We start from the raw sequence: 26,144 nt of genomic DNA on the forward strand, positions 1-26,144 counted from the left end.
TTGCCCCAGCATAACAGCTAATTTAGCTGCAACCTCAGTTAGAGGCACTGGAGGTTGGACATGAGGGTGGCAAGGTGTTGGCTGCTGGGGTGAGAAGCCATCATTTCTAAAAACACGGTTAGTATTCATTATGCTCATTTAGCTTTCATGAGTCTCTTTGTCTGTATTGAATTTAAGGCCTGAAGTTTGTTTGCAGCTGCAGCTGCCGCCGTGGCAGCATTTTGTTGGAATAACTGTCACAACTGGGCAAGCCAGATGAAAAGAAAACATTGAGAAAGCAGGCCAAAATCATAAATGTCAGAACCAGGAGAATGAAAGCTAGAAGGGCAGTTAACAAGAGAAGCAGCTTTTCAAATCCCAAAGCAGAAGCACAGCTAAGTAGGTGAAGTCACTTTTTTTTAAGTTTAGTCTATTAAAGACAATGTTTTGCATTGATTTGGGTGTTTTCCTCTTTGCTGTAATGCTGGGTGTTTTCATGACCTCGTTTTTGCTCTTTTATTTATATGTTTCTCTGTAAATCTTGGGACTTAGGAAACCTGGAGGCAGCTTGTTTTTGTTTCACACATCTTACTACCTCATGATTCATGGTGCAGAATCCATTTTTATGCCAGAAGCATTTATCCCATGTTAGGTTACTTCTGTTATACATTTTTATGGTCACTCTTTTGTTTGAATCGTAGCAAGTTATGTTGCTGTGATTCACAGGTAGCAGTCTGTGAACCACACTGATCAAAATGAATAGGGTAAAAAGTTGTTATAAAACAATTGACTTTGGCTGTTAGGCCACATTCACTCACAATTTCTCCTTAGTAGTTTTCCTAAAATTAGGCTATAAATTCAAGACTGAGTAAATGATTTGGCAAAACATTCAAAGTCTTTCTACTTGGCAGGACGGTAAGCTCCAAAACCAGATGTCCAGATTAACATTCAGAGATGGCAAAGAGCTGCAGGGGAGGGAACTCCTTTTAATTGCACAATGAGCAGTAGTACTAGAAAGGAAATTCTTGTTGTGATACAGTAAGTAATCCATAGGGGGAAAACCTGCTGAGAATGTAATTCTAATTCGGAGGATTGAACATCCCTTTTCAAAAAGCAGAATATCTTTCTCTTTGGTGGGAAGTATTAAGGAAGAAGAGAGAGTAGGGGAACATTGTTTTATGCTGTCTTTTCTTGCAACCAGTTAAAATATAGCACTATGGAAATAACTGTGTAGTAGGGCTTTAAATATTCTACCTGTTAAATAGATTCTTGTTACTCCCATACATTTCTCACATGGAAAAATCCAGGGTGAGATACATCTGAGAGCAGTGTCAGATGGCAAGATACCTCCATGACCTGGGAATGATTAATTTGTATATATTTTTTACCTGTAACCATCCTAGGCACTTTAGATGTACAGTAAATTGTTTTTATGGTCACTCCTTGTGTTTCAAAGGAAATGATTTTGATCACTTCTGTTTTAAATGGAAACAATGGGCCATCCCTGTCTATTCATACAGGCAGTCAATGCTCAGCTGTCACTTTTTAACAGAATTGCATCTTGTTTTAGTGCTTGGGGAGGGAGAAATGCCAGAATCACACTGGCTGCTGCTATGAGCCCTAAACAGCTGATGGAACTCTGATGAAGCTTCTTGTAGAGGACAGAGCGAGATTTGTAAGTGACAGAGAGGATGCAGGGATGTAGATTTTGTTTTCCCTCCAGGTCTCATGCCCTGCAAGACCACTTACCGTTCAACAGTTCTCTGCAGCAATAAGTCTTTGGCCTGCATACACTCCAGCCCGCTCCTACTATTGTTATTGCAGTGATGCCTCAGGACCTGAATTATAAGCCAGGGTCTCACTGTGGTAATCACTGTACAAACCTAAGCTGAACAGATCTCATACCCTGCAGCCTTCTGCAGGTAGAGACAGCTTCTTGGCACTTTCAAGAGTGCCAAAATGACTTACGCTCTTAAGTCCCATTTTCAAAAGACTGGGTCTAAGTGACTAAATTTTTAAAAGGTATTTAGGTGCTGCTTCACACAGTATTGCAAGGTCTAAATCCCATTTTCAAAAGTGATTTAGGGCTAGATCTCCAAAGGACTTAGGCATTGCAACACCGAGCATTGCAGTGCCTAATGTTTAGCACCCTACCCATACAGCAGGATCCTCAGCCCCAAGTTAGTGGACCAGTCTCCCTAGATAACACAAAGGATGAGTTAGGTGCCAGTAGTGTACTGCTTCATAGTACTCATCACCATGTACTTTTGACAGACTTCCACGCTCTTTCTATGACTTATATCTTGCCTTCCCATCCCATTTCTAGTCATGCACACATTTGGTGTCTTCAGCAATTTAAAAAATATATTTTTCTTCATTTTTTAATTTTTGTATTGGGTAATGTTAGGGGTGCTTGTGTGCATGTGTTTTGACATGGTTTTGTGAGAAAAAAAATTAAAGAAAAGAGAAATTAAGAAAAGTTTAAAAAAAATAAAGAATAGAGTTGAGAAAAGCAAGAGAACCTGTGTCACAGAGCTCATGGCAGTAAGAGGAGGGTTTTAAAATCCTTTTTTCTAAACTTTTAAAACCCTCTTTGCTCTCATACTCTGCCATGTACTCTGCTTTAAAACTCATTCTTTATTCTTAAAAAACTCTTTTCTTTCTTAAACCTTTTGGAACAAGCACAACTCTATTGTTTAATTTCTTTAAAATCCTCTTTAATTTCTCAACTCTATAATTCAAAATAATCCTTTTTTCTAGAGTATAGAGTTGAGACAATACAGGAAGAAAAAGATTTTAAAGAAAAGATATAGAGTCTGTATCACTGAACACATGGAAAAGAGATTTCAAACAAGAGAGAAGCAGCAAGCGTACCCCAAGCAGCTGCCCCTAGTGAAATAACTATTCTGGGTGGTGAGCCTTAGGGGCAAATCACACGGGACCAATCAGAAGCTGTTCATGGAATTTGACTACCATTGTGGTCTAAATTAAAAAAATAAAAACTTTAAAAACATTTCTTTCAAGAATAAGCCATAATTCTGTAAAATATTAAACATCTTACCAAAATTTAACCCTTCTAGTGTAGTTTGTGATATTTCAAGGAAAAAGGTGTCATCCTATTTAGCAAAAAATAATGGCTTTTTATTTTAAACACCTCACATGTATAAAAATCATGGTGGCACACACAAAATAATATTTTCCCTTTCGATTTCATTGCTCTCCATGATGACTGAAGTCTTATTTCTTTGAACACTATGTCCAGTTTTCTCTATTTATAGGCCTCAGCCTGTTTTTTTAAAAAAAGAGGAGGACTGGGGGGGGGGTCCCCTGAAAATTAATTTTTAAAAAGTCATTTCTTCAAATAAGAAGGGGAGGGAGTCCATTTTTTTCTACCTCTTTCACACAGTTTTCTTCTAGGGAAAAAAAGGAGGGGGGCTGTTGTGACATAATTTCTCTCCTTTAAACTTTTATTATAAAACAATTAAAAATGTGTTAAATACATTGTAACTGGTTACCGGTATATTGTCATTTCTTTACAATTTACATTCCTGTAAACAGGGGCTTTCTTACTAGGTATGTCCTTCAGACTAAAACCTTTATGCTGCGATGATGATTATTTAATGATGGAATTTAAGTAAACTTAGCATCTCTGTAGGTTTACATTATTTAATTTTAAGCCAACAGTGTGCCGTTGTTGCCAAGAAGGCCAATGGCATTTTGGGATGTATAAGTAGGGGCATTGCCAGCGGATCGAGGGACGTGATCGTTCCCCTCTATTCGACATTGGTGAGGCCTCATCTGGAGTACTGTGTCCAGTTTTGGGCCCCACACTACAAGAAGGATGTGAAAAAATTGGAAAGTGTCCAGTGGAAGGCAACAAAAATGATTAGGGGACTGGAACACATGACTTCTGAGGAGAGGCTGAGGGAACTGGGATGTTTAGTCTGCAGAAGAGAAGAATGAGGGGGGATTTGATAGCTGCTTTCAACTACCTGAAAGGGGTTTCCAAAGAGGATGGCTCTAGACTGTTCTCAGTGGTAGCAGATGACAGGACAAGGAGTAATGGTCTCAAGTTGGAGTGGGGGAGGTTTAGGTTGGATATTAGGAAAATCTTTTTCACTAGGAAGGTGGTGAAACACTGGAATGCGTTGCCTAGGGAGGTGGTGGAATCTCCTGCCTTTGAGGTTTTTAAGGTCAGGCTTGACAAAGCCCTGGCTGGGATGATTTAATTGGGGATTGGTCCTGCTCTGGGCAGGGGGTTGGACTAGATGACCTCCTGAGGTCCCTTCCAACCCTGATAGTCTATGGTTCTATGGTTCTAAGCCTGTGCTATCGCTGCCGCTTTTAAGAAAACTTGCTACTTCAAATAGGCCTCACTGCATATGAAACATCCCTAAAAGAGGCCTTGTTATGTTATAGCTATTTCAATGCTGTATTTTCATGTTAAACTTTTAAAAACTATTTTGAAATGATTAAACACTGCATGTTTAGCAAAAGGCGAAAAGTCAAGAATGGGTGTTTCTTCAGCGAGGCTATAGCTGAACTTCATGCAGTCACATGTCTTGTCTTTTAAAATTTTTATACAGCTTTATTCCTAATAAACACTATTTTGTTGCAGTAGTTAACAGCTTCAAATAACAGGAGAGGGGGATATTTATCTTACTCCTTCATGCAGTTATTCATTCCTCTTAAATTTTTATTGTAAATGACATTCACCCTTTTACAAAGCTAAAGTCAGTTTCTAGTAAATAAAATAAGGAAGTTTGTTATAAGTTTCACAAGTTTCTTTAACAAAACTAAATAAAGAAATCTACCTGCCTGTTCCCTTTAATGTTTCAAAAGTTTGTTTGTTTGTACTTGGTTTAGATTTAAAAAAAAATTAGGAAAGAAGAAAGTCTGTGTATGGTGGGGGAAAACAGACTCCTTGTCTCTGGTAAGAAGTGTTAACTCTTTTGCATGCGCTGCTTTTTTTTTTTCAATTAGCCCATGTTTTTGTATAATTTCTTTACAGAAGTTTTCCTATAGGCAAAACTTTAAAAAGCAAGCAGGTATATTTTTTTTGAGAGAGAAATAGAACACCTTTATTTCACTGTTAACAAAAGAATTTTTAAAATGGGTTTGTTTCTGTTTATCTTACATCTTCAAACAGAAAGGAGGGGAGGGAGAGAGGAGCAGGTAGATCTTGATTTAAAATCTTGGTATGATATGATTGCATTCTTCCTGAAACAGTCTATGATGTAGCTGTAGAACAGCTTCTGATTGGTCTGGTGTGGTTTGCCCCTAAGGCTCGCTGTCCCAGATAGTTGTCATTTCACTAAGGACATCTGCTTGGGTAAGTTTGCTGCTTCTCTCCTTTAAAATCTCTTTGCCCTGTATTCTTTAATTTCTTTAAAACCATTTTCTTTATTTTTCATCTTATTTAATAACCCTTTTTGCTTTTATTTAATTTATTTCAAAATAATACTTATTTTTTCTAAAGCATTTTTAAAATCCTCTGTGCTCCTCTTATTGCCATGTGCTAAGTGACACAGCTTCTCTTGCTTTTCTCAACTCTATTCTTTATTTTTTAAAACTCTTCTTAATTTCTCTTTTCTTTAATTTTTCTCACCAAACCCAGACAAACATGTCAAAACACAAGCACCCCTAACATTCCCCAATACAAAAAAAAAGGAAAAAAAATTCAAAATGGCCATTGGTGCCAAATGTGTACATGACCAGAAATGGGCCAAGAGGGGGGGACATAAACCATAAAAAGGGTGTGGAAACCTGTCAAAAATATATGATGATGAGTACTATTGGGCGGTATACTACTGACGCCCAGCTATGGGATTCACAGGGTATGTCTACACTGCAATAAAACACCTGTGGCTGGCCCAGGTTAGATGACTTGAGCTTGCAGGGCTTTGGCTGCAGGGCGATAAAATTGTGATGTAGACACTGGGGCTCAGGCTGGGTTCTGGGACCCACCTCCTGGTGGATTCTCACAGCCCAGGCTCTAGCATGTGGGAGACTCAGATTCAAATCACACTCTGCCTGACTGGGAGCATGGACTTGAATCTAGATCTCCCGGGTGAATGCCCTAACTACTGTGCTAGAGGGTATTCTGGGGTAGGTGTCTCAGTCTCTCATGTCGAAGCTGTTCCACTGGGCCAGAGAGAGCTCTCCATAGCTCAGCAGTTAGGGGACTCCCCTGGGATGTGGGAAAGTCGGATCGAAGCCCATGCACCAATAAAGTAGCTACCAATAAGTAGCTCATACAAACCATAACAGCTTTGCAGAAGCCTGAGATCCCCACCCCAGAATACACTATAGTTCCATGTGTTTGCCTGGGAGATTGGAGACCTGGGTGGAAGCCTCTACACCAAATCAGACAGAGTGGGGATTTGAACTTGTTTCCCATGTCCTGCATGCATGCTCTAACCACTGGGGTAAAGGGCACCACTGTTTTGTGCAAGGCACAATCCAGTAGATGGCTCTGAGCACACGTATCGAATCATGCCTCACAGATGAGTCATCCCCTCATCTACCCTGAGGATCCCGCTGGGGCTTATTCACTGAGCAGCTCAGCGGTGTCAGGACTCAGGTGGCTGTATATGTGCCCACCAGCAAAAATGTAAATTGTCGGACTTAGGCACCTGAAGTGGTTAGGTGCCTAAATCCTTTATGGATCTAGCCCTAAGTGTCTCAGTCTCATTTTCAAGAGTGACTTAGACAAGATACAAAGGGGCAGTTTCTAAGGCATGTAGGCACCAATACACTTCAAAATCCCACTAGGCCTCTATCTGTATAATTAGGTGCATAGATACTTTTAAAAATCTGGCCCACAGTCTCCACTTCCTCCAGCCCTTTGCAAGAAAATCTCCAGTGTTCTCCAGTTACTACTTCCAGTTCAGTCTGGCTTCGTTACTATTCAGCTTACCCAGCATGCACAGTAGCTACTCAGAACACTTCCAAAATAACTGGTCGCCCCACAAAATATTAAGCAATATTAACCACTACAAACACTTAATTTTATATATTTAGAAGGAGAGCAGAGAAGGTGTTGGGGGAATTACTGCAGGCTTTCCCAATTTCTAGTCCCTGTTGCCAAAAGTTATTTATATGCAAGGCAAATCCACCCCCTCTGTCGGAATCCAATCCTGCTAAACTACAGAAATATCTGTGAGGTTTTCTTGCCTGCTGAGGAGATGTTACTGAGATGCAATCTAGCACATCGACAATTCCAGGAAATGTTCCCCAGAGGCATCACTGCTGTGGACTTGGTAGTGGACCTCACAGGAGATATTTCTTAGAGATGTAGCAGTGGACAGCTGTCAGCATGGGGAAGAGCTTCAATCTTGCTGTTGCCATGGGACCTGTACTCCCCACACAGTTTCTCCCTGATAGCATTGCTGGCAGTTTACAAGTAGTTAAAGGGGCAGGAGACCCCTCTGAAAGCCCAGGAGGGGTTTAAATCATTGTTGAGTGGGGAGTGCAAGGGCTAATCAGCTTGCTCTCTCCCCTTATGGCTGGCGAATGGTGGGCAGAGAATCCAAGGAGAAGGGCCTAGCCCTGGCATGCATTCTCCTTTCCTCCCTCCCCCTTCTATCTGGCCCTTGCATCATTCTTGCCACTCTGAACAACATCTCCCTAAATATGGAGTGGGGGCAGGGCGCTCACAAAGCCATAGCAGTGGACTTGTGAGCAGTGATACAGTCTCAAAAACTATTTTCTGAAGTCACACAAATTTGAACTACAATAACTAAGTCTGTTTTTACTTACAGCTCTAGTTAGTTCAATGCAGATCTATGTATGGACACATTCCGGATTAAGAGTTTCCTACTTTGATTTAAAAGATTTGTTTAAATTAATTGTTTAAATTATTTTGTTTAAATGAGCAAGTCTCTTAATCTGAAATAAGCATCCAACACCCAAAATAACTAGAGCTGTGAATTAAAAACCAGTTTAGTTATTTTGGTTATTTCTATTGTATGTAGACAAGGTGTTTTTGTGGATTAATTGTTTCACATGTTCCTTGTTGGGTCTTGAACTGCTTCATTGAAATTGCTAAACTGAGGCAATGCTGTTGGATGATAGTCATCAATCAACTCACCAAGGCCTAAAAATGAAATGGGAAATGTTTAATTTAACCCAAAGAACAAATTCTGTTAACTAACAAGCAGAATCCCACCACAAAATAGGGCCTGTATCCCCAAGGGCATAATTATTTGTGTCCAGAAAGAATTTGTTTGATCAGAGGTCATGGAAATTCCTAGTTCATTGTCACCTTGATTCACCAGATAAAACATTACAGAAATTAAGTCACTGATGTGTATATTAAGCTACTGTAAGAAACATGAAAAGATAGGCTCTGTCCCCAAGAAGTAACTATCCTAGAGTTTCTCTACAGTGGACATGTGCTTAGCATCAAATAAATCCTCTAGGTCATCTGAGGCCAAAGAGAAGCCCTCCCAAATTAAGCTTGACAGCACAATGATCTGGCCCTACAATGAGGGGAGAGCCCATCAGCAGCCTTTCTGCAGTCAGATGCTGAGAGGCTTTCACCGTGAGACTTAGATGCCTATAGATATAAGACAAAGGGTTTTTTCTCCAGTAGCTAAGTATGATTCTCCCCACATCACATACCAAGACCACCTTAACTCTACCCTCCCATAAGCCATCATATTGGAGACAAGTAGATCTGAGTGTCATGATACTTTGGGTCACATTGCATCAGTCCAATCAATAATTGGACCGTCACAAAATGAATGTTTGTTATGGAGGGACAAGGTACTGTAATGTAGTGAGACCCTTACAGTATCCCCCCTCAGGGCAGAATTAAGTTTGTCTTGGTGTGTTGTATGGGAAGAGTAAACCAGGAAAAGCACAGTTAAGGTTTAGGTATGTGATTTGCTTTTTGTTGTACTGTTAACATTCTTAAGGGATACATGGCAGGATTTCAACTGAACATTTCCTGTTTTTTCCCCAACATTTGAGGTTGCTTTTTGTTGTAATGCTAGATGCTGTTAAGGGATATATGGCTGGACCCTGCTGCAACATTTCCTGGTTTTCCAGTGTTTGAGTCTGGGGTTTTGATGTCTTGACTTCTGGAAAGGCACAAGCAGAAGAAGTCCTGTTGTGCCGCAGCAACCATAACTGCCCCTTAAAGTTTTTGTAGGTGAATTTGCAGAAACTGTATTGATTGCAATGAAATCATTCCAGATTTACATTTGTGTAAAACAGATCCGATTTTAACCTAGGTTTCTTTATACTATTAACAGAACCATTTCACTATGAATCAGCCTCAAGCCAAGACACCATCACAATCTTGTATCTACAATGACATCCTATTGCAGGCAGCTATCATCATCTCCTGTAGGGGACAGACCTCATAACTGATGCAAGAATGATAATACAAATTATAACATTTTTAATATTAGGTCATTACAAACTTATTTGTGCCTTTACTGAATAGTTACAGGTACATTATAGCCAAGATGCTTAAATATAACAGTACATAAATGTAGATAGTTATGTTACAAAATGTTAAAGCTAATCTAAGAAATTCCGGAAGATTTCTATTTTGTGTCTCAAGAACAAGCAAACACCAAGAAGATAACCTCATTAGCCATGAAACCATTCTTGTTTTAGGAAGGGACCTAATTATAAAAGGAATGTAGGATGTGTTATCAGAGCAATAAACCTAGGAGTAAAGCAAGCCCTGCCAACCCCCCTTTTCTTTTCAAAGAAAAACCTCCACTTGTGTTTTAGAGAAAAATATGAAGTTGGAGATGTTTAAACCTTTTGTTTATTTCTGAAATGTTGAAATAGGAAACATTTGTGAAATGCACACTTGCAAATATGTTGGCTAAGTAGTGCAGAGCTCCTAATATAATTGCTATGCAAACAGTAAAATAAGTCCATGATGGGACATCAAGCTAATAGTCTTGCTAACCTAATTACTAATGCAAGAAGCCATTTAAGTATAGAATATTTATATTGATGAGTAGTTAATTACTGCCAGTGTTACCCTGGATTTGAGGGGTGTGTGTATCCCAGAATGTGATCAAGCCAATTGTAAGCATATTATACGCATTCAGCCACCATCAATTAATAAAATAGAACACCACATAGTACAGAGTTAATTGGAAAACAGGCTTTTAGAGGCAAGATCAAAAATAGCTGGCAATTTCTGTTAATCAGAATGGGAGGAGGGGAAAGAAAGTAAATAATTGAGACTGAAAGAGATAAGTGGATGGAAAACCTTGAGTCTGAGCTCCTCTGGTATTAGAAGGTTATTGAAAATTAGTAAAAGTGATGATCCAGAAAGGGTCATTATAACCTATGTGTTTTGTAGAAGTTAGTTATAAAAAGGATTAGCTATAGAACAGGGGTTCTCAAACTGGGAGTCGGGACCCCTCAGGAGGTTGTGTGGTTATTACATGTGGGATTGCGAGCTGTCAGGCTCCACCCCAAACCCTGCTTTTCCTCCAGCATTTATAATGGTGTTCAATATGTAAAAAAGTGGTTTTAATGTATAAGGGGGTCGTACTCAGAGGCTTGCTATGTGAAAGGGGTCACCAGTACAAAAGTTTGAAAACCACTGCTATAGAGTGTACTTTGGAGCAGTCCTCTGAAGCCATCTTAAGAGATGTTTTTCCTGACACTTTTTTTCCCCAGCAGGTGAGCAATTGGCCACTCCGTATCTGCTGCTCAATACTGTTCCAGATTTTAGGTAAATATCTGGGATGTTCTAAACTTATTGCTTATGTCTGTGTGTGCTCAAATCTAATGAACTGCAGTTTTAGCCCAGGTCTACACTACGAGTTTAGGTCGAATTTAGCAGCATTAGGTCGATTTAACCCTGCACCCGACCACATGACCAAGCCTGTTTTGTCGACTTAAAGGGCTCTTAAAATTGATTTCTGTACTCCTCCCCAGCGAGGGGAGGAATGATAAAATTGATCTCGCTGGGTCGAATTTGGGGTAGCGTGGACTGAATTTGACGGTATTGGCCTCTGGGAGCTACCCGAGAGTGCTCCATTGTGACCGCTCTGGACAGCACTCTCAACTCAGAGGCACTGGCCAGGTAGACAGGAAAAGCCCTGGGAACTTTTGAATTTCATTTCCTGTTTGGCCAGCGTGGCAATCTGGTCAGCACAGGTGACCATGGAGTCCCAGAATCTCAAAAGAGCTCCAGCATGGACTGAACGGGAGGTACTGGATCGGATCGCTGTATGGGGAGAAGAATCCATGCAGGCAGAACTCTGTTCCAAGAGACAAAATGCCAATATATTTGCCAAAATCTCCAAGGGCATAATGGATAGAGGCTACAACAGGGACACACAGCAGTGCCACAGGAAAGTTAAGGAGCTGAGGCAAGCCTACCAAAAAACAAAGGATGCAAACAGTTGCTCTGGGTCAGAGTCTCATACATGCTGCTTCTATGATGAGCTGAATGCAATTCCAGGGAGAGCCCCTATCACTTCCCAACTACTGTCCATGGACACCTGCAAGGGGGAAGTCTCATGCAACAGGCATGAGGATTTTGTGGATGAGGAAGATGAGGAGGAGGAAAAGGTTGAGGATAACGCACAGCAGGCAAGCGGAGCATCCCTCCTTCCTGGCAGCTGGAACTGTTCATCACCCTGGAGCCAATACCCTCCCAACCCTCCCAAGGTGGGCTCCTGGACCATGAAGCCAGAGGAGGCACCTCTGGTGAGTGTACCTTTGTAAATATAATGCAGGGTTTAAAAGCAAGCGTGTTTAATGATTAATTTGCCCTGAAGACTTGGGATGCATTCTCGGCCAGTATAGCTACTGGAAAAGTCTGTTAACATGTCTGGGGATGAAGCCAAAATCCTCCAGGAACATCTTCATGAAGCTCTCCTGGAGGTACTCTCTGTGTTAGTCTCAGGAGAGCGATATAATTCATGGTCACCTGGTTGAAATACGGGAAATTTGTTTAAGGGGACATTCAGAGATGCCCATTCCTGCTGGGCTGTTTGCCTTTGGCTGAAAAGAAATCATCCCCGCTGTTAGCCATGCGGTGCGGGGAGGCCCATTCATGCTGAGCTGGTCACTTTTGGCTGACAGGGATCTTCCCTGATACTAGCCATGCGTTGGGTGGTGGGGTGAAGCGATCATCCCAGAGAACTGGGGGGGGGGGGGGTTGTGCTGCACATTCACCCTAAAACCACAGCCCCTCCTTTTAAATGGCCAACCCAACAGGCTTTGCTTGGTATGGGAAAGGAGGGCACTGCTGTTTGAAACCATTCCCACATGTTATGAAGGTTGAAGAAGCCGAAACCCTTTGCCTTACCACGGCTGCCTGCAAGCCAAATTCTGTTGCCCAGCTGAGCGTGTGTGATGTCTCACACCAAACTGGCAGGCACTCAATATAAGAGGCAAAATGCAACCTTGTACCAAAAGCACATGTGCTATGTACTGTGAATCGCTTGATTCAGTGTGAAATAGTCTTTCCTTTGTTCTCTAAAATGTATCTTTTTAAATACTACTCTCCATTTTTTTCCTCCCTCAGCTGAAAATGTTTCTACGCTCCCCCTAACACCTCCGCCCCATAGGCTAGCTCAGATTAGAAGGCGAAAAAAAACGCACTCATGATGAAATGCTCTCAGAGCTCATGCAGTCCTCCCACACTGAAAGAGGTCAGCAGAATGCATGGAGGCAAAAAATGGCAGAGTCCAGGAACGCATTAAATGAGCATGATGTGAGGAGGCAGGAGCGCGATGAAAGGAGGCAGGAGCGTGATGCTGAGCCTAATGGGGGAGCAAACTGACATGCTTGGGCATCTGGTGGAGCTGCAGGAAAGGCAGCAGGAGCACAGACCACCACTGCAGCCCCTGTATAACCGCGTGCCCTCCTCCCCAAGTTCCATATCCTCCTCACCCAGACGCCCAAGAATGCGGGGGAAGGGGGAGAGGCTATGGGCACCCAGCCACTCCACCCTAGAGGATTGCACAAGAAACCGAAGGCTGGCATTCAATAAGTTCTGAACTGTAGTGTGGCCTTGTCCTTCCCGCCTCCCCTCATCCACCACCCAACCCGATGCTGCCCTCCTCACCCAACCCTCCCGGGCTACCTTGCGAGTTTTCTCCCTATTTGTGTGATGAATTAATAAAGAATGCATGATTTTAAAACAATAATGACTTTATTGCCTCTGAAAGTGGTGATCGAAGGGGGGAGGTTGGTTGGCTTACAGGGAAGTAGAGTCAACCAAGGGGGTGGGTTTTCATCAAGGAGAAACAAACAGAACTGTCACACCATAGCCTGACCAGTCATGAAACTGGTTTTCAAAGCTTCTCTGATGTGCACGGCGCCCAGCTGTGCTCTTCTAATCGCCCTGGTGTCTGGCTGTGTGTAATCGGCCGACAGGCGATTTGCCTCAACCTCCCACCCCGCCATAAACGTCTCCCCCTTACTCTCACAGATATTGTGGAGCACACAACAAGCAGCAATAACAATGGGAATATTGGTCTCACTGAGGTCTAACCTAGTCAGTAAACTCCATCAGCGAGCTTTTAAACATCCAAATGCACATTCTACCACCATTCTGCACTTGCTCAGCCTATAATTGAACTGCTCCTTACTACTGTTGTGGGTACCTGTGTATGGCTTCATGAGCCATGGCATTAAGGGGTAGACTGGGTCACCAAGGATAACTATAGGCATTTCAACATCCCCAATGGTAATTTTCTGGTCTGGGAAGTAAGTTCCTTCCTGAAGCTGTTCAAATGGACCAGAATTCCTGAAGATGTGAGCGTCATGCACCTTTCCCGGTGATCCCACGTTGACGTCGGTGAAATGTCCCTTGTGATCCACCAGTGCTTGCAGCACCATTGAAAAGTACCCCTTGCGGTTTATGTACTGGCTGCCACGGTGGTCTGGTCCCAAGATAGGGATATGCATTCCTTCTATTGCCCCACCACAGTTAGGGAACCTCATTGCAGCAAAGCCATCCACTATGACCTGCACATTTCCCAGAGTCACTACCCTTGATAGCAGCAGCTCAATGATTGCGTTGGTTACCTGGATCACAGCAGCCCCCACAGTAGATTTACCCATTCCAAATTGATTCCTGACTGACCGATAGCTGTCTGGCATTGCAAGCTTCCAGAGGGCTATCGCCACTCGCTTCTCAACTGTGAAGGCTGCTCTCATCTTGGTATTCTTGTGCTTCAGGGCAGGGGAAAGCAAGTCAAAGTTCCATGAAAGTGCCCTTACGCATGCAAAAGTTTCGGAGCCACTGGGAATCATCCCAGACCTGCAACACTATGTGGTCCCAACAGTCTGTGCTTGTTTCCTGGGCCCAGAATTGGCGTTCCATGGCATGAACCTGCCCCATTACCATCATGATGTCCAAATTGCCAGGGCGCATGCTTTGAGAGAAGTCTGTGTCCATGTCCTCATCACTATCATGATCGTGCTGTCGTCGCCTCCTCACCTGCTTTTGCACATTCTGCACATACTGAAGGATAATGCGCGAGGTGTTTGCAATGCTCACAACAGCAGCAGTGAGTTGAGCGGGCTCCATGCTTGCCGTGGTATGGCATCTGCAGGAGAGCAGAGTTGCTGCAGAAGCAGTGGATGACGACGGATGCCATGAGAATAGATATTTATACAGATCGACGAGAGGAACTGTGAGGTGAATGCATGGCACTAGGAGAGCAGAGTTGCAGCAGAAGCAGTGGATGACGATGATGATGGTGGAGGACGATGATGGTTAGCAGTCCTACTGCACCATCTGCTGACAGCAGTATGGCGACTGCATGGAAAAAAGGCGCAAAATGATTGTCTGCCATTGCTTTTATGGAAGGAGGGGTGACTGACGACACATACCCAAAACCACCCATGACAATGTTTTTGCCCCATCAGGCATTGGGAGCTCAATCCAGAATTCCAATGGGCAGCGGAGACTGCAGGAACTGTGGAATAGCTACCCACAGTGCAACACTCTGAAAGTCGATGCTAGCCACGGTAGTGAGGACTCACTCTACCGACTTAATGCGCTTTGTGTGGACATACGCAATCGATTGTATAAAATCAATTTCTAAAAATTGACTTCTATAAGATTGACCTAATTTCGTAGTGTAGACATACTCTTAGGTACAGCACACTTACTTGCATTAATCTTTTATCAGACGGAATTGCTGTGTTCCCACTGATTCACTCCTGACACCACCTGGAGTTAAGCAGTTAAGTTACCACTGCTGCGGGTTCTGAAAACCATAGGTAACAGCAGTGTATAAGCAAATCTCACTCAACTCAGGAAGACAAGAATCATCTCTCCAAAAATTGCTATAAGAATCAGCAATTTTAATTATTTAAAACTAAACATTTTTAAGAGTTATTTAATTTACAAAGACTGTTATGAGAACTAAAACCTTTATATAAAAGAATAGGAGTGTTTCAACTTTTTGAAAACAGAATTTCATTTCCTGTCAAATGCTAATAAAATTGGAAGAGTATCTCAGAAAATGGACCAAATAGAAAGTTTTAATTCTCCCTAACTTTAAAAGTTCTCTGATGCTTTCCTGCCACAAGAAGAACAAAGGTAATTAAAGAAATGCAGCATATTCTTTAGGCAGGTTGTATATTCAGAAACTGAAGGTGTCACCTAAGCAAACCCGAAAGGCATGCAACCAATGAAAGTGACACCAACCAACCATGGATCTAAATCAGCTTGAAAGAGGTGTGTTTTCCTATAATTTCTTGGAAATAGGAATGAGAAAAGTATTTTTTTTAAAAACCTATGCTTAGACAGCAACCCTCAGCAACAAGCACCTCTGGTCAGATAGCAAGCATATCACAATTCAGTCTGTTCATCTCTACAAACAAGCTGCCACTGCCATATAAGAAAAGAAAGAGAAGACCCAAGAAGAAACCATGCTAAGGAGAACCTCCCCAAAACGTCAGTGTGAATTGGTGAGAGAAAGTTAACTAAGAAACTGCCAAGATTGTAGATTTAAATTCATATAATGATTTTACTGGACTATGGAAATATTGTTGTAACTGACCATACTATGTTTCTCCTACTAGTCGCCCAGTGGCTAGACCAGGTGTTCCTGGAGAGGAGACAGGAGCTAAACAAAGAAATAAGACTTAATTAGATTTAAGATTATTAATATTCATCAATTGGCCTCTCAAGACAGTTTCTTAAATGACTTCTTCTAAGTAACTGACTTTTCTTCATCTTCATAGGATGTAGTTAGATTGGTTTCCCATCCTGCCGTTAAACAAATTATTTTGCAGAATTATAAACAGTTTGAGTATGTAATAAGATACTAAAACTGAATTCACAATAATTTGGGGAATCAATATATTCTGATCTTACTTTACCAAACAAAGAATGCCCCCAGGAGGCAATCCACTCAAAGGTGTAATCTCTGCTTCAAGCTCTCTGCTCCACAGAGACAAAGACAGAAAAGATTGTGACAGAAGTTGTGTTTTGTCTTGTTTAAAGTTTTCTTTTCCTTGCTTCAATAATAAAATAGCCATGGTTAATAATGGACTTTCTGCGTAGGTGTTCCCTAAGGTATGTAAAAGAACCATGACTAAAATAGTGGGGGCCACACCCCTAAGTCGGCAGTAAGAGAAACAATTGGAAGAGCTGCCAACCATTTCTTGTTTCTCTAAACTAAATAGTTCTGGCCGTTCAGTACCAGACTTAAGGATGGCAATTTTGCAACAGAAAAACTTCAAAAACAGACTCCAAAGAGAAACTGCTGATCCTGAATTAATATGCAAACTAGATACCATTAACTTGGGTTTGAATAGAGACTGGGAGTGGCTGGGTCATTACAGATATTGAATCTATTTCCCCATGTTAAGTATCCTCACACCTTCTTGTCAACTGTCTAAATGGGCCATCTTGATTATCACTACAAAATTTTTTCTCATGCTGATAATAGCTCATCTTAATTAATTAGCCTCTTACAGTTTGTATGGCAACTCCCACCTTTTCATGATTCTCTGTATGTATATATATATCCTCTTACTATATGTTCCATTATATGCATCAGATGAAGTGGGCTGTAGCCCATGAAAGCTTATGCTCAAATAAATTTGTTAGTCTCCAAGGTGCCACAAGTACTCCTGTTCTTTTTGCGGATACAGACTAACACAGCTGCTATTCTAAATAGTTTTAGTAATTTTTAAAATAAGAGTGACTTGGGATCCCATAGTTAAAATTACCCCTTTCCACTCCATACTCATACACTACAGATTTAGTGTCTTCCATTTACATACTGCCAAATATCCACTTATTTAATGGCTACATATAAACGGTGCACTTACAGACTGGTCAGTTTGGAACGCCTTGGAACTGAAACTGTCAGTGGGAGGAGACTAACACTAATTACAGCCACACAGTACTCAGAGACAGCACACTTTTCTCAAAGATGTAGTAAATTTTTGCTCCCATTCCCAGATGGGCAGGACAGAAGGGATACCTCTCAAGTTTCAGTACATTCAAGAGAGGCAGAGAGAAGATCAGCCACAAGTGCTGCTTCCCCTTTTATCCCAAGCTGGAAGAAACCTCTCCCTTCTTAGTCAACTCTCTGTCTTCCAAGACTTACTTTGGCTCTCTTGTTGCACTTGAGTGTCATTGGTAAGTTCATTGATGAAGCTTTCCCTGCAGCTCAGAGACCAGATCCTCCACAGAACAAAATTCCTAAACACGTGATTCGAGAATAGGAAATGTTTTATTACAATCCCAGCAGTGTGTGAGCTTTGAGAAAACTATTTAAACTGGAAAGAGGTATTGATGTAGAATTTAAATGTGGTCCCACTCTGAAAAGTGACTATTTGAAGATGTTTCTTTTGCACTTAACATATCTGCTCCTTGTGTGTATTCAGTTTTGTAACTGCCTCCTTCCCTGGCCAAAAAAACAAACGAACCAAGAAACCCCCCATTTTTCCCTTTTTTTTCTTCTTGTTGGCTCTGCAGAGCTAACACTACTGAGAGAGCATGAATTGAAGTCTATTCAGGGTCACAGATCAACAGAATTTCTCATTACATTTCAAATATAGGGCCAAATTCTGGCCTCAGTTGTAGCCACTCAACCAAAATGAAAGAAGAAACTGAGGGGGTTGCATAAGATATACCATGCTGAGTCTTTATTATTGATAATGATGCATGAGCCAGAAAGAACCCATCTTGGCCTCCAGCGCCTCAGTTGAGTGTTCTGGGTGCTTCAGTAGTAAGGCAACCCCACTGGAGTTTGCTCATGAGGCCACGTCTGCAATTGCACAAGTGGCACTAGTACTGGGTCCCAGATCCCTCCAGTCCTGGCCAACTCAGGCTGACACTTCAAGGCCTTGTCCTTCACAGCACTCCTCTTGACCGACTTCCGGGAGTCTCTGAGATGTCCCAAAGAAAGAGCCACTCCTCATGTTTCTTGATTGTAGAGGGCTACCTCTGTGGGAATATGATGCACACACTGATCCTACTCCCCCATATACTGTAGAGAATGCAGAGAATGCACCTTATGTGGTCATCTGTTCTTGACACTGTTCAGTCATAGGGGCAGTTCTTGAAGCTGAAGAGCTTGTATCCTTCCCTTCCAAGGACATTCTGTATATAAGAAAAACTGATAAAATGGGTGAAGGCTTCAAGGTGGCAAACCACCAAAACAGGCTTCAGGGTGCCAGGGCACCAGAACAGGCCAAAGTCTAGAGACCACAAGTTTGCTGAAGTCATAAAACACTGGAACACTGAGGGCTTGGAGGTGCTGGAGCACTGAAGCTGATGCCCTGCAGCTCCACTTCAGCAGGTATGCTGAAGCACTGAACACCACACCACAGGAATCTTAAAGCAGCTGGACACTGAGTAGGAACAGGCCAAAACAATAAAAACGTATGGTGATCTGTTGATAGCAAAGAGCAGCAGGGAGCTCCTCTGCTCGCCACGATCAAGCGGAAACTAGCATGGAACATCTGGACAGGGGTGTGTGTATATAACCTAAAAGAGGGGTTTGTGAGCGCTAATATGGAGTCTGGCTTACACTCTACCCTACTACTGCTGCCAAAGAGGACCAAAAATCTAGGAAGCGCAAACCCAGAAGTAAGAGTGTTGTATGGGTGGTGTGTTTAAAGGACTTTTTTGCTCTTTACCATCCCCTGGTGATGTCTGGGCCTTCAGCTGTTGCTTGCAGGCAACCAACTTCAGGAACACCAAAAAGAAAAAGCAAATGGGAAAGGGTGATTTTTTTGTGTGCATTGCATCCTCAGGAGACATTCAACAGCTTATTTCTGGCCTTAGACAATGACTGGATGAAGATGTATCCTGCAGTGTGATATTCCCCCATCTCCCTCCTGGACAGTGGTGGAAGCAACACTGGAGAAACATTAAGAAAAAAGAAGTTTTAAGACCTAATCAAGCCAAAGCTTGCTATTTAATGATCAATGTCAAATCCTTAGTAGTGATTCTTTCTTTGCTTGGCTCAAAGAGGACATCACCCAGTGACAACAGGCTGTCTATGAGAATCCCCAAAACTAGAAAGTACACACACCCCAGGGCACCTTGTCCCAATTTTCCTTCAGTTGAGATTCTTCTTTGCTTCTCTCAGCCTCCACCTCAATCTATATAAGTGACCGCAGTATTGCCACTCACTCTCTTGGGTCACTCTGAAGCCAAACAGCTACAAGCATGGCTGAAAGCTCTTTTTGTTCAGAATATCACCACATTAAGTCATCACTAGGATTCATGGTCTATTACAGTCTAGTTTTTAAGTTCTCAGTCATTTTGACATCAGAGGTAAATCAAGCAATCACCATCCTTACTCTACAGCTAATTTGCAGGCAACAATTTCATTAGTTGTACGAGGGAGACTGCACAGATAGTGGATTACTTGGCCCCACTGCCCCACTCATGAGACAGCACAGGCTTTTGGCTACTAGTAATATGAGAGTTACTCAATAAAAAAGGGAAGAAGGAGGATCCAGGGAACTACAGGCCAGTCAGCCTCACCTCAGTCCCTGGAAAAATCATGGAGCAGGTCCTCAAAGAATCAATCCTGAAGCACTTGCATGAGAGGAAAGTGATCGGGAACAGCCAGCATGGATTCACCAAGGGAAGGTCATGCCTGACTAATCTAATTGCCTTTTATGATGAGATTACTGGTTCTGTGGATGAAGGGAAAGCAGTGGATGTATTGTTTCTTGACTTTAGCAAAGCTTTTGACACGGTCTCCCACAGTATTCTTGTCAGCAAGTTAAGGAAGTATTGGCTGGATGAATGCACTATGAGGTGGGTAGAAAGCTGGCTAGAGTGTTGGGCTCAACGGGTAGTGATCAATGGCTCCATGTCTAGTTGGCAGCTGGTATCAAGTGGAGTGCCCCAGGGGTCGGTCCTGGGGCCGGTTTTGTTCAATATCTTCATAAATGATCTGGAGGATGGTGTGGATTGCACTCTCAGCAAATTTGCGGATGATACTAAACTGGGAGGAGTGGTAGATACGCTGGAGGGGAGGGATAGGATACAGAAGGACCTAGACAAATTGGAGGATTGGGCCAAAAGAAATCTGATGAGGTTCAATAAGGATAAGTGCTGGGTCCTGCACTTAGGACGGAAGAATCCAATGCACCGCTACAGACTAGGGGCCGAATGGCTAGGCAGCAGTTCTGCGGAAAAGGACCTAGGGGTGACAGTGGACGAGAAGCTGGATATGAGTCAGCAGTGTGCCCTTGTTGCCAAGAAGGCCAATGGCATTTTGGGATGTATAAGTAGGGGCATAGCAAGCAGATCGAGGGACGTGATCGTTCCCCTCTATTCGACATTGGTGAAGCCTCATCTGGAGTACTGTGTCCAGTTTTGCGCCCCACACTACAAGAAGGATGTGGATAAATTGGAGAGAGTCCAGCGAAGGGCAACAGAAATGATTAGGGGTCTAGAACACATGACTTATGAGGAGAGGCTGAGGGAGCTGGGATTGTTTAGCCTGCAGAAGAGAAGAATGAGGGGGGATTTGATAGCTGCTTTCAACTACCTGAAAGGGGGTTCCAAAGAGGATGGCTCTAGACTGTTCTCAATGGTAGCAGATGACAGAACGAGGAGTAATGGTCTCAAGTTGCAGTGGGGGAGGTTTAGATTGGATATTAGGAAAAACTTTTTCACTAAGAGGGTGGTGAAACACTGGAATGCGTTACCTAGGGAGGTGGTAGAATCTCCTTCCTTAGAGGTTTTTAAGGTCAGGCTTGACAAAGCCCTGGCTGGGATGATTTAACTGGGAATTGGTCCTGCTTCGAGCAGGGGGTTGGACTAGATGACCTTCAGGGGTCCCTTCCAACCCTGATATTCTATGATTCTATTCTATGATTCTATGATACTCTCTTCTTACAAAAAGAAAAGGAGGACTTGTGGCACCTTAGAGACTAACAAATTTATTTGAGCATAAGCTTTCATGAGCTACAGCTGTAGCTCATGAAAGCTTATGCTCAAGTAAATTTGTTAGTCTCTAAGGTGCCACAAGTCCTCCTTTTCTTTTTGCGGATACAGACTAATACGGCTGCTACTCTGAAACCTATCTTCTTACAGCACTTTTAAGCCACAGATCACAAAGCTCTTTACAAAAGTGGGCAAGTATCCACATTTTACAAATGGAAAAACTGAGAAATGAAGCAACTTGCCTAAAGTCACACTGCAAGTCAGTGGAACTGCTACAACTAGAACCTAGGTCTTCTGTCCCCCAGCCAGTGCTCTTTCCATGGGAGCATGTCATCTCCCTAAGTTTCCATTAGGGGAGGTACAAGTGTAATCCTCGTGGCTAATAGGGAGATATCTCATTAAGGAAGCTAGAGGGGAAGGAGGAATGAGTTGTGTCTGGGCTACTGTTGTTAGGCAGATGCACAGTTAGCATTTCACACCCATAAGTTTCTGGGCATGCTCAATAGGTTCTTTGTAGCTGGCCTCAGACATTGAGGGCAAGTAGTCAGAGTAGCTGCTTTAGCAAAAGATGTATGACCTGCATGGGTGGCTTGGGAGAAGTTCAGCTGCAGGAGCAGAAGGTAGGCAAGTTGTTTTTCTCCAACTCTGGAGTATTTTGGAGCAGGTTAATGCTATTGTTAACCTCCCAGCACAGGGAAGCCCTGGCAGCACTGGGTTTCATTTATGTACTTAATACTGGTTGGTTCAGTAGTTAGCTAACTGAGTGCGTCCATAGTCCGGCAGAGGAGGAGGAAGAGTCTGCCTGGGTTCTAGTTGGAGATTTCTGCAAGCAAGAGGAGGGAAGATAGGATTGCAGTGCTTTTGACTCAGCAGACTGTATAGAACTGATGAACAAAGACTCAGGTGAACTCAGCCTAAACTTTTAGAACTCACTACATGTGAGGGAGGGGGGAACTAATCTGTTTAGATTTCATTTGTTTCTTCTATTTACATTTATGTAAACCATGAAGATAATATATGTGGATTATGAAGTAACCTTGTTATGTAGTAAAAATTAAGTAATTTATTTCTTTATCATTATAAGATTTTTATAAAGTTGGTATTTAAAAATTAAGTTATTCCTTTTGTTCTTTTGGACCTGACTGAGGGGAGGTTGACCCTGTGCAATCCTTGCTAAAAATCCTCAGTGACTGAATTCTGGGTTTCCTTGTGCTTTTCTGTGGGAGTTGTGTTTAAGCGCTAGGAGACGGCCAGTAAAGTAAATTCTAGCCCAGGGGTTCTCAACGTTTTTCTTTCTGAGGCCCCCCAAACATGCTTTAAAAACCTCCACGGCCCACCTGTGCCACAATCACTGTTTTTTCTGCATATCCAGTAGATTAAAAGCCAGGGCTGGCCTTAAGAGGTGTCAAGGTTCCTCCCCCACTCTGAACTCTAGGGTACAGATGTGGGGACCTGCATGAAAACCTCCTAAGCTTACTTTTACCAGCTTAGGTTAAAACTTCCCCAAGGTACAAATTAATTTTATCCTTTGTCCTTGGAATATCCACTGCCACCACCAAACTCTAACTGGGTTTACTGGGAAACGCAGTTTGGACACATCTTTCCCCCCAAAATCCTCCCAACCCTTGCACCCCGCTTCCTGGGAAAGGTTTGGTAAAAATCCTCACCAATTTGCATACGTGACCACAGACCCAAACCCTTGGATCTGAGAACAATGAAAAAGCATTCAGTTTTCTTACAAGAAGACTTTTAATAGAAATAGAAGTAGATAGAAGTAAAGGAATCACCCCTGTAAAATCAGGATGGCAGATACCTAACAGGGTAATTAGATTCAAAACATAGAGAATCCCTCTAGGCAAAACCTTAAGTTACAAAAAATACACACAGACAGAAATAGTCATTCTATTCAGCACAATTCTTTTCTCAGCCATTTAAAGAAATCATAATCTAACGCATACCTAGCTAGATTACTTACTAAAAGTTCTAAGACTCCATTCCTGTTCTATCCCCGGCAAAAGCAGCATACCAACAGACACACAGACCTTTGTTTCTCTCCCTCCTCCCCGCTTTTGAAAGTATCTTGTCTCCTCATTGGTCATTTTGGTCAGGTGCCAGCGAGGTTACCTTTAGCTTCTTAACCCTTTACAGGTGAGAGGATTTTTCCTCTGGCCAGGAGGGATTTTAAAGGGGTTTACCCTTCCCTTTATATTTATGACAAGGGGTAGCAAGCAGGGCAATTGTCTGTGGCCCGCCACCACAAGGGGTCCTGCAATGCTGAGTTGCTTGGGTTTTGGCTTCAGCCCCGCGTAGCTTGGGCTTCAGCTTTCTATGCTGAGCCCCACGGAGTCTAACGCTGGCCCTGCTCTCTGGTTTATTTTGGAGGACCCCCTAAAACCTGCTTGCGGATCCTTAGGGGGCCCCGAACTCATGGTTGAGAACCGCTGCTCTAGCCCACCCAAAGGGTACACAAGGACTCTTCTTTATTTCAGAGGAAGATCTGTTACAAAGCTCACAAAAGTCTTATTACTTTGACCTTTTGAGATTTTGCAGATTAAGCTTCTTGGAGCAACCCAAGAATGTGGGGATGTCACTAATTTACTCTGGCTGGCTGGCCTGCTCAACGCTTCTTATCTTGTTCTCCTCACAACACTCTTACGTGTATTGTGCGGAGAAAGCCTTAAGTACATGTCAGACGGTAATCAGCAGCATTCTGAACATGCAGGAATCTAGACAACTGGACTTGAGGAGGCCAAAAGAGTTGCACTGCTGAAAGCAAAAGGGGATGAAGGATGAATGAGGATAATCTAAGTACTAGTTGAAGTACAAGTTTAAGTTTAAGTGTATCAAATAAAGGCAAATTAAGTTTAGTTACCTACTAACTTCTTATATAGGATTTGCCTATCGGTTCTCAACAGTTTGATTGCTCTTCTGCTATGCAGCAACAAAGACACAGTAAAACAGTTAAAGAGCAGAGAGCATCCCTTAACCCTCTTTCTTTGACTCAACTGCAAATTCCCTACCTCCTTTGAAGGAAAAGCACTTCCAAAGGGAGCAAAATATTGGAAAAAATGCAACAGTTATTGTGAGTTATACCCAGATGAAGGGTCTCTTCCCTTTATACCCAAAGAAGAGGAAGGAAAGTCTGGCAACCCAAAGTTATCAGGCTAGATTTTCAAAGGAGCTTCAACCTGGCTGTGGTTTATCTAGATGTAATTTTGCACATGCAGATGCTTGTGTATTCATTCCTTGAGCACTCTCCCCTGTGTGTACAGCTGATAAAGTCTAACATTTGCACATCAAAGTGATGGTGCTCCAAAATAGCCTGTACGGATATTTGGACATGTCCAAATGGAGGGGATGCTTTGAAATGTTCACCCACTATTGTATCATCTTCAAAAGAAACACGTGTATAAACTAGACTGGTCTCTCTCTGATGGGAGTGTGACAGTTTTACCCAACTGTAAAGTAACTACCAGTGAAATACCATGAAGGGAGAGGGAAGAGAAGAAAATAGAAAAACCTCTCTTCATTCTAATCTCCTAGGGAAAATATTAATGATTTTACCATAATTAGTACGGAACACCCTTTGTCTTAAAGCTGCATCTGCCATGGCCCTCAGAACAAACTTGTAATGCTTAGAAACTATGCAGATGCTGGGCCATGTTCCAAATTTCCCATGCCTTAGGTGAACTTTAGGAGGAGGAAGATGAGAATCCATCCCTCGCAGTCCCCTCTAGCTTCTCCATCTCTGACTGCACAGTTGTAGTCTGTTTATTTTTAAAGTCACTTAAACAAATTGACTTACCTGAGGGGGAAGTTACATTGGCAGTTACCATAAAGCAAAACTCTTAAAAAATAAACAAACCACACTGTGCTGAATGGCAGTATTATTGCCTGAAGATGCTCCTTCTCTGCATTGATTTTGCTGGAGTCCTTGAAGAAAAAGAGGGGAAACAATTTAGATTTTGCCTGCAGAGAATTCAACCCCCACCTGTGCTTAGGGTGACCAGATGTCCCATTTTTATAGGGACAGTCCCGTTTTTGGGGACTTTTTCTTATATAGGTGCCTATTACCTCCAACTACCCTGTCCCGTTTTTTCACAGTTGCTATCTGGTCACCCTACCTATGCTAAAACTCGTCACAATCACCCCTAACATATTTAGTACCAGGGGAAGTGCATTAATGTTAGTTTGCAAGGGGAGGGAAGTGGTTAGGAGAAGCAACTGCAAGGTAGAAAGGTTCACCCTGCCCTGAAAATGCTGATTCGAGTGAGGAGGAGTGGATAGGTCAAGCAGAGGGTGCAAAGCAGTGCTAACTGACTGGAAGGATCTCAGTGGGAGATGCTTCCAATGGGGGAAAAATTTTCCCCATCTGTGGAATGATGTGAGCTAATCAGGCCTGTCCACTGGCATGTATGTATCATATCTGGGGAGCAACCACCAGAGCCAAGGGTCTGTGTTACTTGTAGTGGAGGCCAAGATCAATAACAAAGGAAGACGCTCATTTATAGTCCATAAGCACTGTGTGGAAATGGGCAACATGCAATGGTTTCATTTTGCAAATCTGCTGCTTTTTTGGAAACTGGTAGTAGGTATTTGTTGTGATCTAAGCCTGGCACTGAATCTCTAGATTCTTTGAAGGCTTTTTATTTTTTCCTTGAAAGCTTTTGGATGGGACTGTCACCAGTGACCAATGTCCATATGCCTACAGAAATAATAAACAAAAATTGCACCAAATTAAACTTCTGTGCCAAGTTGCTTTAAGAGAATTTAACTCCAC

The 26,144-nt window shown here is 42.5% G+C and overlaps 1 protein-coding gene across 2 annotated transcripts in view; it reads left to right on the forward strand.

The window, feature by feature from the left end:
- Positions 1 to 13,201, forward strand: part of LOC125631326 (zinc finger and SCAN domain-containing protein 20) — a 92,457-nt gene extending 79,256 nt beyond the window's left edge. For both annotated transcript variants that reach the window (XM_075125938.1, XM_075125939.1), the window contains 3 exons: positions 10,642 to 10,693; positions 11,100 to 11,676; positions 12,500 to 13,201. In XM_075125938.1, the coding sequence (XP_074982039.1) occupies positions 10,642 to 10,693; positions 11,100 to 11,676; positions 12,500 to 12,526 (656 nt within the window). In that variant the 3' untranslated portion in view covers positions 12,527 to 13,201. The remainder of the gene's footprint in view (positions 1 to 10,641; positions 10,694 to 11,099; positions 11,677 to 12,499) is intronic.
- The last annotated feature ends 12,943 nt before the right edge of the window (positions 13,202 to 26,144 follow it).

Source organism: Caretta caretta, chromosome 2, assembly GCF_965140235.1.
Source record: "Caretta caretta isolate rCarCar2 chromosome 2, rCarCar1.hap1, whole genome shotgun sequence".
In the NCBI taxonomy this organism is placed as follows: domain Eukaryota; kingdom Metazoa; phylum Chordata; order Testudines; family Cheloniidae; genus Caretta; species Caretta caretta.